Source organism: Ostrinia nubilalis, chromosome 9 (genome assembly GCF_963855985.1).
Source record: "Ostrinia nubilalis chromosome 9, ilOstNubi1.1, whole genome shotgun sequence".
NCBI classification, from domain to species: domain Eukaryota; kingdom Metazoa; phylum Arthropoda; class Insecta; order Lepidoptera; family Crambidae; genus Ostrinia; species Ostrinia nubilalis.
Genome location: NC_087096.1, coordinates 10,964,049 through 10,986,678, shown reverse-complemented (window position 1 = coordinate 10,986,678; position 22,630 = coordinate 10,964,049). Strand labels below are relative to the sequence as shown.

The window sequence follows — 22,630 nt, the reverse complement described above, 5'->3', positions numbered from 1 at the left end:
TTTTCATTAGTGTAACCTAAAAGTAACCAATGCAGTTCAAAAGTAACCTAAAAGGTTACAAAAGTAACCTTCTGTTTTGTAAGTCATCCTTTTCACTCTTGTCGAACGATGAATTTTCTATCTATCTCTCGCACACTAGTGCGTCAGTAACGCCGCAAGTAGTTAATGAATAAAATCAAAGATAAAGGGAGGACCAATGAATGTGGCTGACAGCAATGACAGCGTAACGTGAACTATATGTACATCTCCTCAGCTAGATTGACAGATTTGCTTAGAACTTCTAAGTTAGAAGTGGCGCCCTCCAAATGAATATAGACAGAAATTGTCTCATAGTTACGGTGTACTTTTGTTTGTGTATGTAATATTGCGAGCAAGACAAGGTGGATTTATATTTGTCTGATGTGTCGTGACGTGACGCGTCAGAACTGTATCGGTTCCATACATAAGCCATCACAACACAACACGTTACGCACTAGTGTGAACGTTACCATCCTACTAATATTATAAACGCGAAAGTTTGTATGGATGATGGATGGATGTTTGTTACTCTTTCAACGCAAAAAGTACTGAATGGATTTTAATGAAACTTTACAATAATATAGCTTATAGGTACATCAGAATAACACATAGGCTACAATTTATAAACATATTGTTCGAAGTATTTCGAACAATCCTGCGCAGACGAAGTCGCGGGCACCAGCTAGTACTAAATGTATGAAACCGATACCGTTCTGACGCGTCGTCACGTCACGACACATCAGATAAATATAAAACCACCTTTACAAGTGTTGTTGTTTCAAGATCGCTTGAAAAATGCCATATAGATATAGATAGTACAGAGGGCGCGTCTACACCATATTCGCAATAAAACAAAATGTACCTACTAACTACCATGCATGAAACAAAACTAGATACTGGTCTGGTCATTTCTGCGCCCCTCCAGGGTCTGCGCCCTGTGCCTGGGCACCGCTGGCACCGCCCTAGTTACGGCACTGCTTCTAATAAGTTAGTTCAAGTCAGATGCATTCTGAAAACTACAAAAACGTTGCTTAACTTCAAATGTATATTTTTATGTTATTCCTGGTTAGTCACCAGCATGAGCTTCGTCCTGATACTAATTTATAAAGTTTAGCGCTGAACACATGCAACGCTGCCGGTGCGGCCGGAAATAGATTTTGTTTGTTTACGTTAGCCAATGTTGAGGTACAGTCGACATATAAATTCCTATTTGTTTCCTCGCTAGGTATAGTAGGTACCTAGCATGCCACATTATATCTACAGGGTTATTATTTAATACCTAACTACAACAATTGAAGTTACTCTTATACATATTTACAACATATTACACATATTACAACAATCTATTACAGTTACTTTACTAGAACTTGAAAATTAATTTAACTGTGTAAAGTTAGTTCTTTGGTACTCGGGGTCGTAATTGAGTTCAAAGGCACGAATCATATCACAAAACAACGTATATTGTCTCAAACACGTCGAAACATAACACATGCAGTACTTGGTTACAGTATTTACAACAATATCCAGCCAAAACAACACAGAACGTACGCGCGTGTCGCGGCCATGGGCGGACTGACGATAAGGTCGAGTTTAGAAAAACACAATACGCGGTGACCGTTGGGAAAGAGCGCGCGCCGCGCTGGCAGAGCGCGCCGGCAGAGCGCGCGAGCCCGCGCCTTATTCAAAAAGAAGGGCCCGCCAAACACGAATCCGAGCGTCAACGATCGTCGCGTTACAACCTCCCCCTCTGACCAAGACGTAGCGCCCTCGCGTCAAGGTCAGGAAAACGTTGAATCGTGCTGGTGGTATCGAACATCACCTACGATTGGGGTCAACTGAGAGGCGTGGGTTCCCTAGAATCCCTACTGTTTTGTAGTTGTTAAGCCTAAGTAGTCCTGACTCGGTAAAGCCGGTATATTACTCACGGTATAGACATCGGTGCTCCGCCGCAGGTTCTGTCATTCGTCATCGCCAGTGGAGTAATAATGCGCAGAATGACGACCTTCGTCAGCGGAAACTTACCGAATACCGGATATCTTACAATTAGAGTACATAATTATACTAACTAACCCCTCCCCCTAAACGGAACGCCGGATGGTTTCCCCTGAGGTGCACCTACACCTGGAGGGCAGGTTGACCTTGACAAACCCGGAATCATGTTCACCTTTGTCCGTGAAGTATGAACGACAACGTGCGTCGGGTCGTTGGTAAGAGCCCTCCCCCTGCATTATAAATGCTCCAGGATACCAACTACTACGTCCGGTCTCAGGCGAGAGCCGCTTGGCATTAGCAGTTCGAAGTCGCTTAGGAGTGGGTGACGTACGTTTTGTCATCTTGGGTCCTTTATTCGCCCCAAACACTACCGCCTTCACTTCCACCTTCGTCAGCTCTACCTTGCTGGTGGTAGACAGCTCAAAACTGGTGATAAACGGATGCCAGGTTCGTCGTGGCCCATCGTTATAGCACCAGCTGTTCTGTGGTAAATCTAACAGGATACTTGCCTTAGTAATGAAGTCCCTGCCTAATAAGGTCCTTGTCTGCGCATCCGGAAGTACCAAGAACGTGGTAGGTATCGTCCGTCCTTGTATGGTTATATCAACGTCGCCCTCGAGGATGGTACGCGTCTGCTGCGATCCGTCCGCGAGGCCTATGGTACGTACAGAGGTTCTGAATTTAACACCTGCGTCGCGCAATAAATTGTACAACGTCGGACTAGCGATGGAGTGAGTGGCCCCCGTGTCCAGAATAGCGACCCCCGTTCGGCTAACGACCTTTATCTCTACTAGCGGTCGCGGGTCGTCACCATCGATAACGTGTGCAGTGCTGAAATCGGGTTTACTACTCGAAATGGGCACACTATTTGTGGTGGACTGCAGTGGACTGTATGCGTTTGTGTGTGTTCGAGAGCGCTGACCGGACGATGATGACTGCCGTTGAGAGCTTGCCCTTACTATGTCAGGCGTAGTAGGTGCTACTTGCAGGAATAAAACCACTATTTCACTTGCTGAGACTTCTCGCGTTTATTATTCGCTTCCTTTTCTCAGTTCTTGCTTCTTCAGATCACTTGTTGCTTGGAGCACTTGTTCTCTGAACTGAACAAAACAATACATGCCAGCTGGAGCGGTCCATTCCGTATTTATGGGGAGCGACTATCTCCGTCCCGCTTTCACACGCTATTGCTATCCCTGTCTTCGGGAAATCCACAGATTTTGCTAATTTTCTCCAACTGGCAGGTAGTTTTACAATGGTTTCTTATTTTCTACAGATGCGTAATTAATTATCTACATTATACAAAAAGTTTCATCACAAAATTCCCAAAATTGGCGAAGTTATTGACAAAAAACCTAAAACGGCTCTCTTTACGGTATTGCCTCGCGCAACGGACCATCCGTGCAAGACAAGGACAAAACATATTGCTATCTCACGCTCTAGAATGTTCGAAGCGAGAGGTCCGATATTTCCGTCTCGTTTCTTCTCTATTTTTTCCTGAACATTCCAGATTTTCCAGAAAAGTGTGAAAGAGAAGCTATTTTGTGGAAGTGAGAGATCAGATAATGCAAGAAAGAGGCCTACCGAGTGAGTAAGCGAGAGAGCCTGATGGTTTTCGCTACGGTATTGCCTTTTTGGCGAAAATTTCATGTTCATTTTCTTAATTACGAAACAGATTAATTAGCTAGTTTGCACTATTTGACATGATGCTGCCAACATTAATCTTGACTATTATTGACGTCGCTAACATTCTCCCCCGCAGTGCGAAGCACTCCTTCCTCCGGATGCGACGTCTTGGCAGGAACCAGGACTACCACTCGTCGCGTCGGTCGCCGCAGCACTCCTCCGGGTGTTCGCACGTCGAGGATTCTTACTCTGCCGTCCGGTCCAGGATACACTCGCAGCACTTCCCCTCGTGGCCAAGTGTTTCTTGGTAGCGTCGCGTCGACTATTAATACGATGTCGCCGACTTGAGGGTCTTCGGTCTCCCGGCCGGCTATTTTCCTCGGCATCAAAGTTGGCAGGTATTCCTTCAGCCACCTTTGCCAGAAGTGGTCCGTCAAGCGCTGCGCTGTCCTCCAGTTCGCCTTCCCGACGAGATCGTGGTCTTCAAACACGCCCGGCGCCATTGCTCCGCAGGATCTTCCGATGAGGAAGTGGTTCGGCGTTAGGCTTTCTTCGTCTTCGGGATCCATACTGATGTGGGTGAGGGGACGTGAGTTCACGATATGCTCCACTTCAAGGAGGAGCGTGTGTAGGACCTCTTCTGGTGGTGATTTTTCTTTAAGAACGGTCATTAATGATGTCTTTACCGAGCGGACCATTCTTTCCCAGGCGCCTCCCATATTCGGACATCCAGGTGGGATGAATCGCCATGTGATTCCTTCCCTTGAGGCGGCCTCTTGCAATTCTCTATTGGCCCCCACGAAGTTAGTCCCGTTGTCGCTGAAGATTATCTTCGGCGTCCCTCTTCGTGCAGCCATTCTTCGCAGGGCCATGATCATGGAGCTGGTGCTTAATGAATTAGCCAGCTCCAGGTGTATCGCTCGGGTCGTTAAGCAGGTGAACAGGGCTCCCCATCTCTTCTCAGTTCTCCTCCCGATCGTGACTTGCATCGGGCCGAAGTAATCTACTGCTGTGCAGGTGAAGGGTGGTTGATGATGCTGCAATCGTTCGGCCGGCAAGTCTCCGGTGGGTGGTATTTGAGGCTCTCCCTTGTGGACTCTGCACCATTGACACCCATGTGTGATCCATCTTGTGGTGCTGCGCAAGCCGAGTACCCAGAACTTCTGCCTTATTTCGTTGATTATCGTTGCGGAGTTGCCATGGTAGAACCGTTTGTGATAGAACCCTATGATGAGCCGGCAGATTTGACTTTTCCCGTCCAGTATGATCGGGTTGGTTCGTCCTTCTCCCGAACCAATCTTCCTGGTGCGCGTCCTCAGTTTTAGGATTCCGCGGCCATCCAGGTATATGTCAATCTTCTTTAGTCGGCTCGAGTTCTCCAATGGCCTCCCTTTTTCGAGGCAGCAAAGTTCTTTGGAGAAGCTCTCCTGCTGGCTCCTCTTGATAAGCTACTCTTCTGCCCTATGGATGAACTTATCTTCCAGCGTTAAGAAGACCTTTTCTTCTTTCTTCTCCCGGGGAACGTGACTCGGTGTTTTCTTCCATCTTCGGTTCCTGACGATGTGGACACTTCTTTTTTCCGCTACTCTTCTTCTTAGCAGGTCGATGAACTGGAATATGCGCGCTGTACTGCGTAGCAGTCGAGTCCAGTCGGAGAATCTCTTCGGGTCCGGAGTGACTTGTGGTATGACCTTCAATGTGGCAACAACTTGGGGATTCTTCTCTTCTCCGGTGAGTTCTTCTTTGACTTCAAAGCGTCTCGCCGGCCAATCTTCTTTGTTTCCATATAAGAAGGCGGGACCTTTGAACCATCTTGCGTTTTCATCAAACTCGTTCGGAGTGCCTCTTGTGGCATCATCTGCGGGGTTTTCCTTTGTCGGCACCCATCTCCAATCTTGAATTCGCGTCAGCTCTTCAATTTCCGCGAGGCGATGGGCCACGAACGTCTTGAATTTCCTCGGGTCTGCTTTCAACCATTGAAGGACGGTGCTGGAGTCTGTCCAGAAGGTCCTTTCTTCAATCTCCAAATCGAGCTCCTTCTCCACCGATGAGGCAAGTCTGCTGCCCAATAATGCTGCTTGCAATTCCAACCGTGGGATAGACACTGGTTTGCTAGGAGCTACCCTTGCTTTCCCAGCAATCAATGCGACGCGTATCGTGCCGTCTGGGTCTTCCGTTCGCCAATAGACGGCTGCGGCGTACGCTTCTTCACTCGCGTCGCAGAACGTGTGGAGTTGCCCTCTTCTGGTTCTTGGCGACAGGCACCTTGGGATCTTCAGTTCCTTTAGTACGGCGACGTCTTCCAAGTATCTGATCCATGCGGCGACTTGTGGTTCGAGAATCTTCTCGTCCCAGTCGATCTTGGTACGCCAGATCTCCTGTATGAGTTTCTGGCCCTGTATTAGGATCGGCGTCGCGAAGCCCATGGGGTCGAACGTAGACATGACGGCGCTGGTGACTTCCCTCTTCGTTGGTACTCTTTGCCCAGCGAGTACTTCGGGCGGAGTGTTCCTGAAGCCCACGTTGAAGGCGAGTGCATCTTCTGTGATTAGCCATCTCAGCCCTAGGGTTTTCTCTTCCTTGCCCAGTTCGAGGACTTCCTCCTGTCGCTGATCTTCAATTCCTTCGAGAACGGTTGGTTGATTGCTCCCCCATCCTCTCAGGTGGAAGCTCGCCTTGTTGTGGATCGTCTGTACCTCTTTCGCGATCCGCTTGGCTTCTTCTACCGTTGTGAAACTTTGCAAGTAGTCATCCATATAATGGTTCCTCCGTATTGCTGCCACGGCTGCCGGGTGTTCCTCCTTGAAGTCTTCTGCGTTCTTGTTCATGACATAAATTGCCGTAGACGGTGATGACGTTGCTCCGAAGATCACTGAGGCCATGCGGTACTCTTCCGGTTTGCTGTTCCTCTTGCTGCCGCGCCATAAGAACCGCAGACTGTCCCGGTCTTCTTCCCTCATTTGGATGCGTAGGAACATCTCCTTGATGTCGGCGACGACGGCGACTGGACCTTCCCGGAACCTGAGAAGCACTCCGAAGAGCGACTGCAATAAGTCAGGCCCAGGTAGCAGCGCATCGTTGAGGCTCTTCCCGTTGAACTTGGCGGCGGCGTCGAGAACTATCCTCGGTTTCTTCTTTATCGGGTGCATCACCGCGAAGTGAGGTAAGTAGAATGTTCTCCCTGGCGTCGTGGTTTCTGGAGCTTTCTCTGCATATCCATTCTTCAGCAGATTTTCTATTTGTTCTTCATACGAAGTCTTCAGTGCTGGGTCCTTGTCTAATTTCTTCTCCATGTTGATGAGACGCTGGTGTGCCTGATGGTAGTTGTTCGGTAGAGTTTCCCTTTCATTTTTCCACAGCAGCCCAGACTCGAACCGTCCATTTGGTAGCCTCTTCGTGGTCTTCTCTAGGACGTCGAGTGCCCTTTTGTCGGCGTCATTACTTGGCCGACGTGCTTGCACCCCGAGCGACTCTATCTCGAAGTGCCGGCGGACCAGGGCTTCTGTTTCGTCTTCCATCAACCTGCTGTGGTGCACGAACTTGACAGGGACACTTCCTCCGGCGTCGCATCCGTGTAAGACCCATCCCAAGCTGGTCAAGGAGGCAACTGGTTCGGAGGCCTTCCCTTTGCGTAGTCTCCGTGTGACTATGAGCCCCCAGTTATCTTGCCCGATCAGTAGTTGTGGTTCTTCCTTGTCGTAGACCAGCTTGTCCTTGATCTTCTGTAAGTGTTTACACTTTTGAAGCATTCTTTCTTCGACCCCTTGTTTCGCCAGCTTCAAGTTGTCGATAGTTCTTGCTTCCATTTTGAGCTTATTTCTGCAATGGACCCCCTTGATCTTCATGTTGATTTTCTGGGAGTTGCTCTTCTGCATACCGTTCCCCCCGACCATCTCGATGGTGATGGCTTCCGGCTTTCCTTGCGCCCCAATCTTCTTTGCCACTGATGAGTCCAGCAGCGTGACGGTGGACCCTTCGTCCAGGAGCGCGAGCACTTTTGCTGTCCCTTTGGGCCCGTAGAGGTTCACCGGCGTCATCTTCAAGTAGGCCTTTCCGCAGCTCGTGGTGTGTACCGACGATACAACTCCTTCGGCGGGCTTCTCTTGAGTCTTCGCTGCTGCGGGCTTCTCTGAGTGAAGACTGATGTGATGCCATCTCATGCACTTCTTGCATGGTTGTGCCCGACACGTGTTCCTTGAGTGCTTGAAGCGCAGGCATTTGAAGCACATTCTTGCCTTCTTCACCATTTCCCACTTATCTTCAACACTGGCTTCCTTATATTTCTTACATTCGTACAACCAGTGGTCCTCACGGCACTCTGGGCACTTCTTTGCGTCAGTCTTCGGTTCTTCACGGCGTCCTTCTGTTTGTTGGACATGGTGAACCGGCCTCTTGAACATATTTCTCTTCTGGTCCCAGGACACTTCCGGGGGAGCGTAATCACTGTTAATATCTGCTTCAACTTCCATGAAGTCATACATGAGTTCGAGCGCTGGTTTTCCCTCTGCCCGGCGCTCGCGTTGGTACATCAGCCACCGAGATTTCATGGTCGGCGGCATCTTCTCTATTAGACACTCCACGGCCCCTGGTGCGCACAAATATTCTGTCTTGCCGAGTGCCCTGATGGTGGCCACGGCATTGCGGACTCGGCTGGCAAACATGCAGATCTCCCCTGATGACTCGTTGACCCTTGGCAGCCTTTCCATCTTCTTTAACTCCGCCAGGGCTATGGCTCCAGGTCTGCCGAACCGGACCTCCAGGCTCTTCATCAGCTCTTCCGGATTCTCGGCGGTGAACAGGAGGCTCTTGACTGCCTCCCTTGCGTGCCCCTGGAGACACCTTCGTAGTCGCGCCAAATTCTGTGCCGGCGTGAAGGAGCGCGCGGTGTCTTCATATGACCTTCTGAACGCGAGCCATTCTTCACATGCGCCATTGAAACTTGGGAGGTCGACCAGTTGTCTTGTGAGGCCACCCTCTGCCCTCTGTGACAGCTTGGTGATGGCCATGGCTAACTCTTGAATGTCTGTTCTCCCTTCCGTAGGTAGCGGCTGTGGCGGCGGCGGCGGCAACACTTGCGGCGGCGGTGGCGGCGGCAGCGGTAGAACTTGTGGCGGCGGCGGCAGCGGCGCGGCGGGCGGCGGCGGCGGTATCGGTTGTAGTTCCGGCGGGACCCTCTCGGCGATGGTGTTCGAGTGGTCCAACCAATTTTCGACCTGCATTTGCCTGTACTGCACTTCTTCTGGATCCTCTTCCATGTCGGAATCCAATTGGGCCAACTCCAATTCCGCTTTGGCAACTTCCAGTTCCTGGCGGGCCACTCTTAATTTGGCCTCTATTTCTGCCCTTCTTCTTGACGAGCGGACGGAGCGCGTGTCCTGATTCACTCGTGACAGTCGCGGCGTTTGTTCATGCACTTGCGGCGTGGGTGGCGCGTACTGTCCTTCAACAGTCGGCACGGTGGTCACCGTAGTCGCGGGAGTCGCGGCGGCGGCAGAGGCGGCGGCAACATTGGCCGCGGTGGGCGTGGAGGCGGCGGCGGCGGCGGCGGCAACACTCTTCTCTGCTTCCGCGATACGGGCCCTTAGTGCTTCGTGTGGCTTCGTGACGTCGGCGGTTATCTCCTCTGTGTAGGAGCGCGGTGCTGGTTCCCCTCTTCCCAAATGCACGCCGGGCTCTCCCATAACCCGGGTGCTAACAGCCGGCGCGGCGTGGTCCCTGGCGATGCGCGGTGAGGACGCGCCCCCGGCGGGATACGGGGTCAGCGTTGATGAAGTATCCGTGGTTTCCGTCGGAGTACTTCCTCCATGAACCGGCGGCGACGTAATTCTCCCTGCGGCGGCGGCGCTAGCCGCGGCGGCGGCACCTCGTAGCTTCTCCGACCTGGTGACAGGCATCTTCGCTATTCCCGTAATCCGGCTACTCGAAGGACCAGGAAAATGTGGTGATCCGGCTCGAAGGACCAGGAAAATGTGGTGGACTGCAGTGGACTGTATGCGTTTGTGTGTGTTCGAGAGCGCTGACCGGACGATGATGACTGCCGTTGAGAGCTTGCCCTTACTATGTCAGGCGTAGTAGGTGCTACTTGCAGGAATAAAACCACTATTTCACTTGCTGAGACTTCTCGCGTTTATTATTCGCTTCCTTTTCTCAGTTCTTGCTTCTTCAGATCACTTGTTGCTTGGAGCACTTGTTCTCTGAACTGAACAAAACAATACATGCCAGCTGGAGCGGTCCATTCCGTATTTATGGGGAGCGACTATCTCCGTCCCGCTTTCACACGCTATTGCTATCCCTGTCTTCGGGAAATCCACAGATTTTGCTAATTTTCTCCAACTGGCAGGTAGTTTTACAATGGTTTCTTATTTTCTACAGATGCGTAATTAATTATCTACATTATACAAAAAGTTTCATCACAAAATTCCCAAAATTGGCGAAGTTATTGACAAAAAACCTAAAACGGCTCTCTTTACGGTATTGCCTCGCGCAACGGACCATCCGTGCAAGACAAGGACAAAACATATTGCTATCTCACGCTCTAGAATGTTCGAAGCGAGAGGTCCGATATTTCCGTCTCGTTTCTTCTCTATTTTTTCCTGAACATTCCAGATTTTCCAGAAAAGTGTGAAAGAGAAGCTATTTTGTGGAAGTGAGAGATCAGATAATGCAAGAAAGAGGCCTACCGAGTGAGTAAGCGAGAGAGCCTGATGGTTTTCGCTACGGTATTGCCTTTTTGGCGAAAATTTCATGTTCATTTTCTTAATTACGAAACAGATTAATTAGCTAGTTTGCACTATTTGACATGATGCTGCCAACATTAATCTTGACTATTATTGACGTCGCTAACACTATTACAATTGTCACACTTTGACCGCACTACTCCCAGCTGACCACATCCGTAGCAACGTAGTATGTTACTGTCACGTGAATTTTGCGAGTCGGTATTTACTTTGTTCTCTTTATTACGACAGACGTCTATTGTATGACCAAACACTTTGCAATAAGAGCACTTGGGACGAGGGCGCCTCTTCTCGTCACTATTTGTGCATTTTAAAACAGAAGTTCGCGGGTTAATAATAGACGACTCATCACCCGATGTTTCATTACTTTTACTTACACTCGGGGGGTCATCTACGGTACGCGACGGGTTAACGCTCGGGCCCGCGTTCGAGTGGCATCGCGCAGTCGAGGGGTTAACGGGGCTCGCGCTATTATTATTACTGAGCGAACTTACCTCTGCCAGCGACTCTTCTACCAACCTGACCTTATTTATGAGTTGTTCAAGCCCGTCCACAGCATCGCGAGACACTCGTTTTCTTATTCTACGGTCCAACAATCCGTAAATAATGTCTAGCTTCATTTCTTCCGGCACCGTGTACGGTAATTTCATAATTAAAGCGCGCACTTTGCAAACAAAAACGTCAGCTCGTTCACTATTTTGTTCACTCGCGAAAATGTCACGAAATATTTTATAACCGGGTCGTGGCACGCCAAACATGCCTCGTAACCGTTGTAGGGCTTCGGTCCAAGACGAAACCGACGCCTTTACTCCCTGCCACCACACGGCGGCCTCGCCGACCAGCAGCATCGGTAGCCCCCGCAGAGCATGCTCGTCGCTGATGTTAGTGCACTCGCGAAACACCTCGATGGCATCGATGAAGGCTTCCAGCTCATCGGCGTTTTTCGATGTTCCGCCAAATCGAGCCGTGCACTTCGCGAAGTTGCCTGAGCGCTGCACGTGACCTGGCGCGTCGAGTCGTGGTGATGAAGTGGCTCTGTTACTAGACAGGATACTCTCAATAAGCACACGGCTCGCTTCCACCTGGCTCCTGGTGATGCTGGAGACAAGGTTTTGCAGCATCTCTTCTGACATGGTGACGTTCGGCGAGGACACCACAGTCCTGTCCACTTCATAGTCCGTGTCTGAGTCCGAACCCTCGTTCCTCGCGGTTCTCGCGACGTTCCTTTTTGGCGGCATGATAATATTATGTATCTCGCAAGTAATGTGTTGAACAAATTTCGGAGTTTGCACTTGTGTTGGTGATCGTGCCCCACGTTGGGCGCCACTGTAAAGTTAGTTCTTTGGTACTCGGGGTCGTAATTGAGTTCAAAGGCACGAATCATATCACAAAACAACGTATATTGTCTCAAACACGTCGAAACATAACACATGCAGTACTTGGTTACAGTATTTACAACAATATCCAGCCAAAACAACACAGAACGTACGCGCGTGTCGCGGCCATGGGCGGACTGACGATAAGGTCGAGTTTAGAAAAACACAATACGCGGTGACCGTTGGGAAAGAGCGCGCGCCGCGCTGGCAGAGCGCGCCGGCAGAGCGCGCGAGCCCGCGCCTTATTCAAAAAGAAGGGCCCGCCAAACACGAATCCGAGCGTCAACGATCGTCGCGTTACAACTGTCAAATGCTGCAGCGTGTTGTAGTAACTTTATTAAGTAGATACGAGTAATAAATAACGGAGTTATTTATTGCTCTTGTACTTACCGCTTAAATGAGAGGAAAATAATAGGGGAAGCCAATTAATAAGTCGATATTATAATACGACTACTTGTGTATGTACAGCACAGTCCCATAATGGAAAATCAATTGTCTAGTGTCGCGCGTACCAATGCCAAAAGCAATAAGATCTTTATGATTAGGTATTAAATATTTTGGTATAAATATATCTTTAAATCAAGATACATAACAGCAGACATGTGTCACTTATTTGTGCATTACTGTAATAGTTACTGTGTATTTGAACTGCGAGAGACGAAGATAAATGGCAAGGCTAAAGCGATACGTGATTCGCCTTGCTTGCGCCTCCAATTTGTCACTGTCTGGATGATGACGACTAGTTGCCGATATATTTATTTATCTCGAAATAACTACACGATATAATAATGATAAATTTTATGCCGATAATGGCAATCTACTTTTAAAAACATCAAGATAAAAACAAAAAAATAGATTTTTATGGCAACTAGCTACGTATGACTCAGCTAGGAAAAATAATTCAGTTCTTCTAGCTAATAAATATTAAACACCCTTTATCTTAGCTCATTGCTATGTACGTATTTATGTTACGATTTGTTCAGTAAGTGTATGTATTTACTTATTTCAGTTTATCAGCTACGATTTCTAAGATTTTTCTTGTCTGAGAACTTTCGTAGAATGCAACTGGGTATAATTCAGTTTATCCTTGTGTCATGGTTATTATGGTAAGTACTTTCTCATTCAACTCATGACTAGCAATAGTTAGCAGATGTTTGATTTATCGTAGCTCGCTAGCTTTGCTACGAGCCGTGGATTATCGTAGTATCGGAGCTTTCGTAGCACGCTACGGATTGCTAGGTTGTCGGTCGGATAATTGTATTTGTGGGTGTTTATCGTGCGTCTTTCCATTCTATACATAGCCAGAACGCAAGGGTGTGAAACTAATCGAGTATAGTTTGGATATGACTTTTTTTACTAAGCTCCTCCAAACTATACACGACCAGTACGCATACGCTGCGTACTGCTCGCGTATACTTTGTAGTGACTTAGGTCAATTATCTTCCTCCAAAATATACATCGCCAGTACGCATACGGACTAATCATGTAGATATGTATTGTAATAAGTGCGTGATTACAATTATACGCGAGTAGTTGCATGCTAGTCATTTTGACTTATTGACCTCTCTTTCTATTACATACTAGCTTTCCGCCCGCGGCTTCGCTCGCGTGGAATTTTGTCTGTTACAGAAAAACAATATCGCGCGCGTATTTGCTCACCGTTTAGACCTACCCTGGACTACGACAAACATTTTAAAACCAAAATCAGCTCAATCGGCCCAGCCGTTCTCGAGTTTTAATCAGACTAACGAACATCAATTCATTTTTATTTATATAGATAGATTAATTCATATCTGCGTGTCTACTTTAAACATTGAATCATCTTACGACACGTGTCATTGTTTTGATAAAGGATTTTTTGGTGTTTCTTATTCTGCCATAGAAAAGATATTTGTTTTGGGGCTGATATTTCACCAATTGTAGGTATGGAAATATGTCAAAATGATTTTGTTCTTGAGATAAAAGTTAATAAATAAAATAAATAATAAATAAATATCCTTAGACATTTTACACTGCGCTTCTAGTCCCAAACTAAGCAAAGCTTGTACTATGGGTACTAGACAACGGATATAAACATAATTAAACACTTTTTTTTGTAAATACATACTTATTATACATAGAAAACACCCAGTCCAATACAAACAAATATGTTCATGCACACAAATGTTTGTACTGTGCGGGAATCGAACCCGCTACCACTTCGAACCACTACACCAAACGGCCGACAATACAAACCTAGCATTTAAAGTCTCGCATAATATTGTATTTAATGCGAGTTGAACTTTCTTCTCTCACTCTCTCTCATATTAATTAAATTGTTATTTAATTTGAAATCTACCTAATCAATTTAATTTAAAAAACCACTTACAATAGTTTTAAAAATCTAGATTTATTATAGATTCAGTAAAATAATAATATTTTATGTAATAATATCAAATAAATGTAATTTTAAATATAGTTCCATATTTTACTGAATTTTACTAAATCAATATCAACTAAACACACTCTAGTCAAGTGTAAGTGGTGTAGTAGAAACTAATCGAGTATAGTTTGGAGATGACTTTTTTTACTAAGCTCCTCCAAACTATACACGATCAGTACGCAAAATTCGTGTATAGTTTGGAGTCACAGATTTACAAACAGGCACTCCGAAATATACACGAGCAGTTTCCTATGGGTGCGTTCTGGCCATGTATAGAACGGAAAGACGCGTTTATCGTACCTAGAGATGTGCCGCTGAGAAAGTTCTCGTTCCCGGCAATATTCCCAGTGAGAATATTCTCGAGAACCGAGAACGCTCCCGGGAATATTCTCAGTGTTCTCGACAGAATACATTTAGTTTTAATTTTAATTTTGTCTTTTATATGTGATATTATTTGTGATGTTTCGATGTTTTATTAACTGGGCGTTAAGACTAGTCGTTATAAACAAGGCATGAAACTTGTGAGTGAGATATTGCTGTCTTACTCACTTTTTTCGTGGCGAACGCGTACCGCGGCTTTAGGACTCGGCTACGGTATTTGAACATCAGTGTGCCTCTGAGTTTTAAGGCCCTTGCCACCCTTGCGGATTGCAAGCGGATTCAAAGCGGATTCAAAGTGGATTTAAAGTGGAGTGGAGACGCGACGGAGAAGCCGCGTGAAAATATCGTAAAGCTTCCCAAAGGCTGCCCAGCGGAGCTGGATTCCATGATTGACCTTTTTTTCGAAGTTGGACCTACCTAACTGGACTGTTTGTCCCAGGTATATTGTCAACAACCTCGAGTGTAGAGTCTCCAACTTTTAGAGGAGTGGGTGCAACACGGTCTTTAGACATCATTTTTAAATCTTGTCCATGTTCATTTTGAGACCCACTTGTTGAGAGACTCTATTGAGGCCATCGAGCATTGTGCCTAGATCTTCCACGATCTCAGCCATGACTACGATATCGTCTGCTGTCTGGGTGATGTACTCGCCGTTGATATTTATGTTGAATCCGCTCCAGCCCAGAAGCTTGAAAACATCTTCCAGGGCGGTGGTGATGACGTCTCCCTGTCTCACCCCTCGCAAGTGGATAGGTTTCGGGTCCTGATCTTAAAACGGACTGTCACTGTGGCGTGTTTGTACAAGCCTTTCAACACTTTAATGTATCAACAGTTAATTTGGCACAGTTGAAGAGACTGAAGCACTGCCCATGTTTCAAACGAATCGAAGGCTTTCTCATAGTTCACAAACGCAAAGTGGCTGATTATACTCCTTGATCTTCCGTATAATCTGCCGTTGCGTATATTATTATGGTATATGGTACTAAAGCCTTTTCGGAAACCGGCTTGTTCAGGGGGCTGAAAGTCGTCGAGCCTGCTAGCGTGACAATTCGTAATGACTATCGAAAACAGCTTGTAGACATGGCTCAGAAGCGAAATGGGTCTATAATTCTTCAACAAGGTTTTGTCACCTTTTTTGAAGAGGAGTATTACCTACCATCAATCTAGCTAGCACTTATTTTCTATAAAAATGTGTCAAATGATCTGTCAGACAGGCTATCCACAATTTATACAGAAGTGGCGAAACAGGCCCTTACTAAGCGATTGTGAAATATGCCCTTAATGTCAAATAAGAATAGTTTAAAAAACTAAAAACACGCTTTTAATTACTAACAGCACTAAAAAGCCAAAAATCAACAGGACCCTGGACATCATATAGCATTAAAGTACTCGAAAAGACAAATCCAACGAACCCAATCTCGACGAGTTTCCGCCGTTTCGTTTAGGAGTTCCTATGGCTACCTCCTGATCCATCATTAGGACCCTGGACATTGTCTAGCACTTAAAGATCTCGAAAAGACATCCAATGAACCCAAACTCGATGTGATTCCGCCGTTTCGTTTAGGAGTTCTTTTGGCCACCTTCCAGTCCCATCATCAGACCAGCTGGTACCACAATATTGTATTGCCATTTCTAATCTACATTATAATTGCCAAGTTTCATGATGATACAAGACTTAGAAGTGCGTGTAATTCCGATTCTAAGATTCCATTACATAGTTAGTTACATACACGACGACCTAATAAGAGCGTGTTAAAAACGAAAAAATGGACAGTTACATTATTTAATTACGTGTAAAAAAGAAATTTCTGTCATCTTACATATCATTAAAACGACATTTCACGACGAAAAAAATAAAATATAATAAAGGTGCAGTTGCCAAGAATATTGCCGAGAAAGTTCCCGAGAATATTCTCGGGAACACTGAGAATATAGCCTTTCACTGCAAATAGAGTGTATTGTTTAATATACACTTATCTGTTGACTTAATTTAATACTATTTTACTTAAGAAAGTTTATTTATTTCCATTAGATAAACATGATTCTCAACCTTTCTCACTTAGGAGAACGCTCCCGGGAACGCTCCCGAGAATATTCTCAGCTGAGAGAGCGTTCTCGGGAACGGCACATCAATAATCGTACCGTATTATTTATTTATTACAACAATAACAGAATATACCTAAGATCATATTTTACTGTAGTCATTTAACTTACTCGTAAGCCGAACTAAATAGGATTCATTCGAGTATCTATTCTATAGCTTAGTAATAAATTACTTATTAGGCTTTTGAGATTATATTATTATAATGTCTTCGTAAATATTAATGAGGATAATTGATGTTTTGATTACTCGTACTTATTAGCTTCAGAGTTGCAATAAACTACGAGTCCTCTAATTTATATTTATAGCTAATTTCTTTTTTCGTTTTCTAATAGGCAACCACCGACTTTATCGAGTGATGAGACGGCCCTAGTCTTGAAGATTTCTACGGGTTATTTGGTTTGACGTATTCCTATCTCGTAATCAGATAATAAAATTATCTATTTGTTAATATTGAGAATTGAATATTCGGCTCAGGTGCAGGGCTAATCTCGTTTGGATTGGAGCACCTGACGTATGCGCGCAATAAATAACGCATTATCTCGCGGCCGAGTGGCGCCGCCAGCGATCGCTACGTGATTGATTTCTTTATGAGCTTGTTAGGATATTTATATGTACATACCTGATTTATGTTAATATTCCATGGTAAATATGTATAATTGGTACACTATTTAACTTGTTAAACAATACACACACAAAACATTGCACAGCCGCCATATTAACTGACAGATTAAAATTCAGATTTATATAATTCGTAAATTAGAATTTATTGTAAGGTTTTTGGGTTTTTAATAATTCAGAATTTAATTAAGATCACCGATTCTAAATATGAAAGATAATATTACCCTATTTTTAATATATTGTAAAATGAGAAACTCCAACTTCCGCTTCCGAATAAAAATAGTTATAAAATACTGTGCTGTGATTGGTCGACTGTTCTGATTGGTCGTTTTAGGCCGACCAATCGGAGTTGAGTAAAAAGAGGGAGAATTTGGGTATAAATAGATGGAATTTCTCATGGAGAGCAGTCTGGACGGATCTTTGAGGTGATGCTGACCAAAGTTAAGTATACATTGTTTATTGGTACTATTATTATGCTTGTTGTGTAATTGTATTGTATTATTGTGATATTGTATTAACACCTGGCTATGTGGCTGCGCCAGGCCTATTATATTGACACCTGGCCAATTGATGGTGACATGCCACGGGGTCGGGTCGGTAGTTTGATGACCAGTATAAAGAAGGACAATGCTTATAGTTGCCGGTTGTGTTATGGTACAAAAACCTAAGTCGTAACCTAACCTAAACCTAAGACTTAACGTAACCTAACTTAGAACTTGTGTTCTGTGTGTTTGATTATAAATACTGGTTATACAGAATACCGTCAAAATGTTAATAATAAATAAGACTTAATTACTGCTAGATTACTCATTTTTATATAAGTTATAAATTGTTGTAACTGGTTGGAAAAGAGGCTGACAAAGGTGACTGAGTTTCTTCCGCCACTTCTTCTCAGCACCAGCCCATGTTGTCCCGAAGTGGTGGTAGGGCAAGCTATATTTGGGACGTGTATAAGTGCCCTGGAAAAGGGCTTTATACTGAATAAACTATTTGAATTTGAAATTGGATTTTTAATTTGGAACTTGCTTATTTATTAAATTACAGTCCTATATATTTCCACGGTATAAAACGATATGATAGGAATATAACATAAAGTATTTATGCTAGATTTTGCTTATTATTATTCTTCTTTTTGTGGTAACTTTATTATTTAAAGAATCTGCATTAATACATTAATATTTCCTAATTTACAAATGACTAATGCCTGAAAATCTAACATCAGAAGTGGGATTCGAGCACTTTTGCTAATACGTCCTTATCTAAGTTTCAGAATGGAACCTGCTCTCTGGCTCAGACCTGAAAACCGTATGGGATGCTGCTTTCTCGAACCGAAGACCTGATGAAGACGTGGTGCTGCCAGCCTTCGAGCCAGTGGCCGGCGGCAGCGGTGCAGAAGGGTGGTGCAAATACTTCGAAGAAAGATCGAAGGTGTTTTGATGGAGCAGCTTGGTGACGTCGCAAAGGCCGGTAAGGCTCTTAGGGGCTTTGCTTTAGTATTTATTAAGTTGTGAAATTGTAACACCCATCTGAACTGATATCGCTGTGCTCTAGTATAATATCAAATCTAAGAAACATCCCTCAGAGCAGAATTGTACTAGCAGTAAATAGTCCTAGTATGACAGTGTTGTTTAACTTATGGTCGAAAATAGGGGGACTTTGTCAGATTGAAAAAAATAAAACAAAGCATGAAATTTATTCCAATAATCAAAATACATTGTGTATGAAAACATCAAAAATAGTTTTCATATTAAAAAATCGCATAGTTAGATACCAAATACAACTAAAATTTATCAGATTTAAACTACAATATTATATTTGAAAATATGTCGGGACAAATTGACTAATAAAATAAAATAAATTTCAAAAACAATTTTAAAAAAAATCGTATAATATATTCACTACGTTTTTTCTTCTTCTCTTTATCTCACCGCCCGTATGATTTAACACCGTGTCTAGTTATTTCCTTCTTTTGGATGTATTATATTCGATAAGTCTTTCTTCTAGTCTTGTGGTATTTATCTGTAGTCTGCTGCTTTACCCCTTCATGCCATTCAGACTCATATAATCCATTATAGGCTATGGACATATCCTAATCTTGATTGATGGTTTTTCTAAATTTAGTTTACTTACACTATTAAAAACACTTGGTTTATTACATGATTACTACCGGTACATCCATCCAGTGGAATGTAATATTTATGCTGTCTCTGATATGCTCAACGCATAATAATTTGTAATTGAATGTCAGATTGGCCGAACGTATTATGAAAAATTTAACAACAAAGTAACACTACTATTTCAAGGTTAAAAGGTATTTAAAAAAAAAATCTCGTTTGCTAAAAATCAGTGTAGCAAATATATCATGTAATAGTATACAATAACTATTGAATGATGTACCTACTTGATAATTATATACCTTGATTAATTAGAAACCGATAGCAATATAAACAAATAGATACGTTTACATACAATTACACCATAAACACAAATCCTCGACTCTAGCTTTAATTACACAACATTTTCTTTAGACGAGAATAAATACTTATAATGGCAAACGGTCAATATAATTTCTGAAAAAAAAAAAAATTTGATATTTTTTATTTTATTTTTCAAGGCATTGGGTTAACAATGAAAGAAAGGTATGTTATTAATAATTATCTAGTTAAATTACCTCGGCGATCTATAGGTGCCTAGATACTACATTAATTTCATTTTACGAGATGATTCGTCACTATTACATTTCTTTCCGGTGTTTACATGTTTTTAAATGGACAACTGACTAAAACAGAATCGATTAATCATACATAGTAAATTATTTTACATGATTAGAAATAGCAGAACCCTTGATGATGGTTCCAACCATTGACACTGTCAATAAATTACTTAAAACATTTTAAATATAACTAACTTTGGTGTCGATTATCGACTAAATACAAAACAATTGTGTAAAAAATAATAATATTTATTTGTCGGCATTTCGTATTAAGTTAATGTTGTTCTTCTTCATTCATCTTTCTCTTGTTAGTAGTTAGAATAGAAATAAACAAACATTATTATTAAAACAGGAAATAAAATATTCACATTAAAATCAGGCCACTTGGTATAACATTGTTTATAACTAAACCTCACTTTTTCTAAACTTTGCTAAACTCCGTATAATTTTCAGTAAGGATCTAGTTATTTTAAGACATTATTCGATACTATTTGTCTCTTTAGAAAGGGGCCCAATAATAAATGAAATGGTTTGTTTCTTTTACACGGCTTTCGAGACCTAGTAATATTCTAACATTACAAGTAAGTGATTTAGTAGGTATATCTACGTGTCCCAAGACCATTGGTTAAAAAAGTTGTAGGTATCTTTAATTCAAAGGACCTTATTCCATTTGTAATTTGAGAAATAATATTGCATAATGTGGTCCCTGTTTACGGACAATTGTTTTGCTCTGAGAGGAATGAAAATAAGCGTTGATTATAGTTGCTTAAGAAAATTATCAGTATTGGCCCAAGGAAATGATTGATAGAGATAAGATGTCAGAGCTGACCGAAAGATTGAGGTATTTTATGATTAACTACTTTGTAATCATTTTGTGTAACAAAACGAATGTACGATAGAAACTTAACCAATCATTAGTTGGTCCTAAAATGTTTGTCATTTAGTAGTTTGTCGTTTCTTTTTTTTTAAAATGATACCCATTACACAAATCGTATAAAACTATTTATATATCTGCTGGTTTATCGTGTATTGGTGCCAATAAGTGATCATGGGCAGCAGATGATTGCGAGGGTTGGTACTGATTCGCGATGGGGTAGGAGGTTTTTTTTAAAAACCTGGACTTGAGACTTGAACTGTGACTTTTGTGACAAAGACTTTCCTGAACAAAGGTTTGTAGCGATCCTACCTACCGGACTTCAGGAGCCTTCTGCCTCTGGACGGTTATTTTATCGCTCCTCGTTGGAATCACTGGTCAGCTAGATCGTCGCGGCAGGGGCGTGCCGAGGTTGACGCGGTGGATAAATTAACCAAATGTTAGGTCAGACTTACGACTAGACTGTAATGTTAAAGACTGGTTGCGATCAGGTGGACTGGTCCCAGCCGGGTGGACTGGTTGCGATCAGGTGGACTGATCCCAGCCAGGTGGACCGGTTGCGATCAGGTGGACTGGTCCCAGCCAGGTGGACCGGTTGCGATCAGGTGGACTGGTCCCAGCCAGGTGGACTGGTTGCGATCAGGTGGACTGGTCCCAACCGGGTGGACCGGTTGCGATCAGGTGGACTGGTCCCAGCCAGGTGGACTGGTTGCGATCAGGTGGACTGGTCCCAGCCGGGGTGGACCGGCTGCGATCAGGTGGACTGGTCCCAGCCAGGTGGACTGGTTGCGATCAGGTGGACTGGTCCCAGCCGGGAGGACTGGTTGCGATCAGGTGGACTGGTTACGGCCAGGTGGACTGGTCCCAGCCAGGTGGACAGATGGACTGACGACGATCAGGTGTAAGACTGGTTGCGACCAGGTGAATTTAACTATGATATTAATATTGTTTATATTGTCGAAGGACAGATTTATTTCTTAATGAAATTTTGGCAAGGGAAAGATAACGTTGAAGTTTTCGAAACGACAAGCTGCTAGAATTTGATCTTTAGTACTTCGAGAGCGAAGTACTTGTCAGTATGGCCGTGTTAGGATATTTATATGTACATACCTGATTTATGTTAATATTCCATGGTAAATATGTATAATTGGTACACTATTTAACTTGTTAAACAATACACACACAAAACATTGCACAGCCGCCATATTAACTGACAGATTAAAATTCAGATTTATATAATTCGTAAATTAGAATTTATTGTAAGGTTTTTGGGTTTTTAATAATTCAGAATTTAATTAAGATCACCGATTCTAAATATGAAAGATAATATTACCCTATTTTTAATATATTGTAAAATGAGAAACTCCAACTTCCGCTTCCGAATAAAAATAGTTATAAAATACTGTGCTGTGATTGGTCGACTGTTCTGATTGGTCGTTTTAGGCCGACCAATCGGAGTTGAGTAAAAAGAGGGAGAATTTGGGTATAAATAGATGGAATTTCTCATGGAGAGCAGTCTGGACGGATCTTTGAGGTGATGCTGACCAAAGTTAAGTATACATTGTTTATTGGTACTATTATTATGCTTGTTGTGTAATTGTATTGTATTATTGTGATATTGTATTAACACCTGGCTATGTGGCTGCGCCAGGCCTATTATATTGACACCTGGCCAATTGATGGTGACATGCCACGGGGTCGGGTCGGTAGTTTGATGACCAGTATAAAGAAGGACAATGCTTATAGTTGCCGGTTGTGTTATGGTACAAAAA

General features: G+C 43.7%; 1 protein-coding gene across 1 annotated transcript; it reads right to left on the bottom strand.

Annotated features, from left to right (window-relative positions):
• Positions 1 to 3,013: 3,013 nt before the first annotated feature.
• On the bottom strand, positions 3,014 to 11,608 carry LOC135074771 (uncharacterized). Its single transcript, XM_063969153.1, is given in 2 exon segments — positions 3,014 to 9,193; positions 11,107 to 11,608. Coding segments are annotated over 2 exon segments (5,970 nt in total). The 3' UTR covers positions 3,014 to 3,725.
• Positions 11,609 to 22,630: the final 11,022 nt, after the last annotated feature.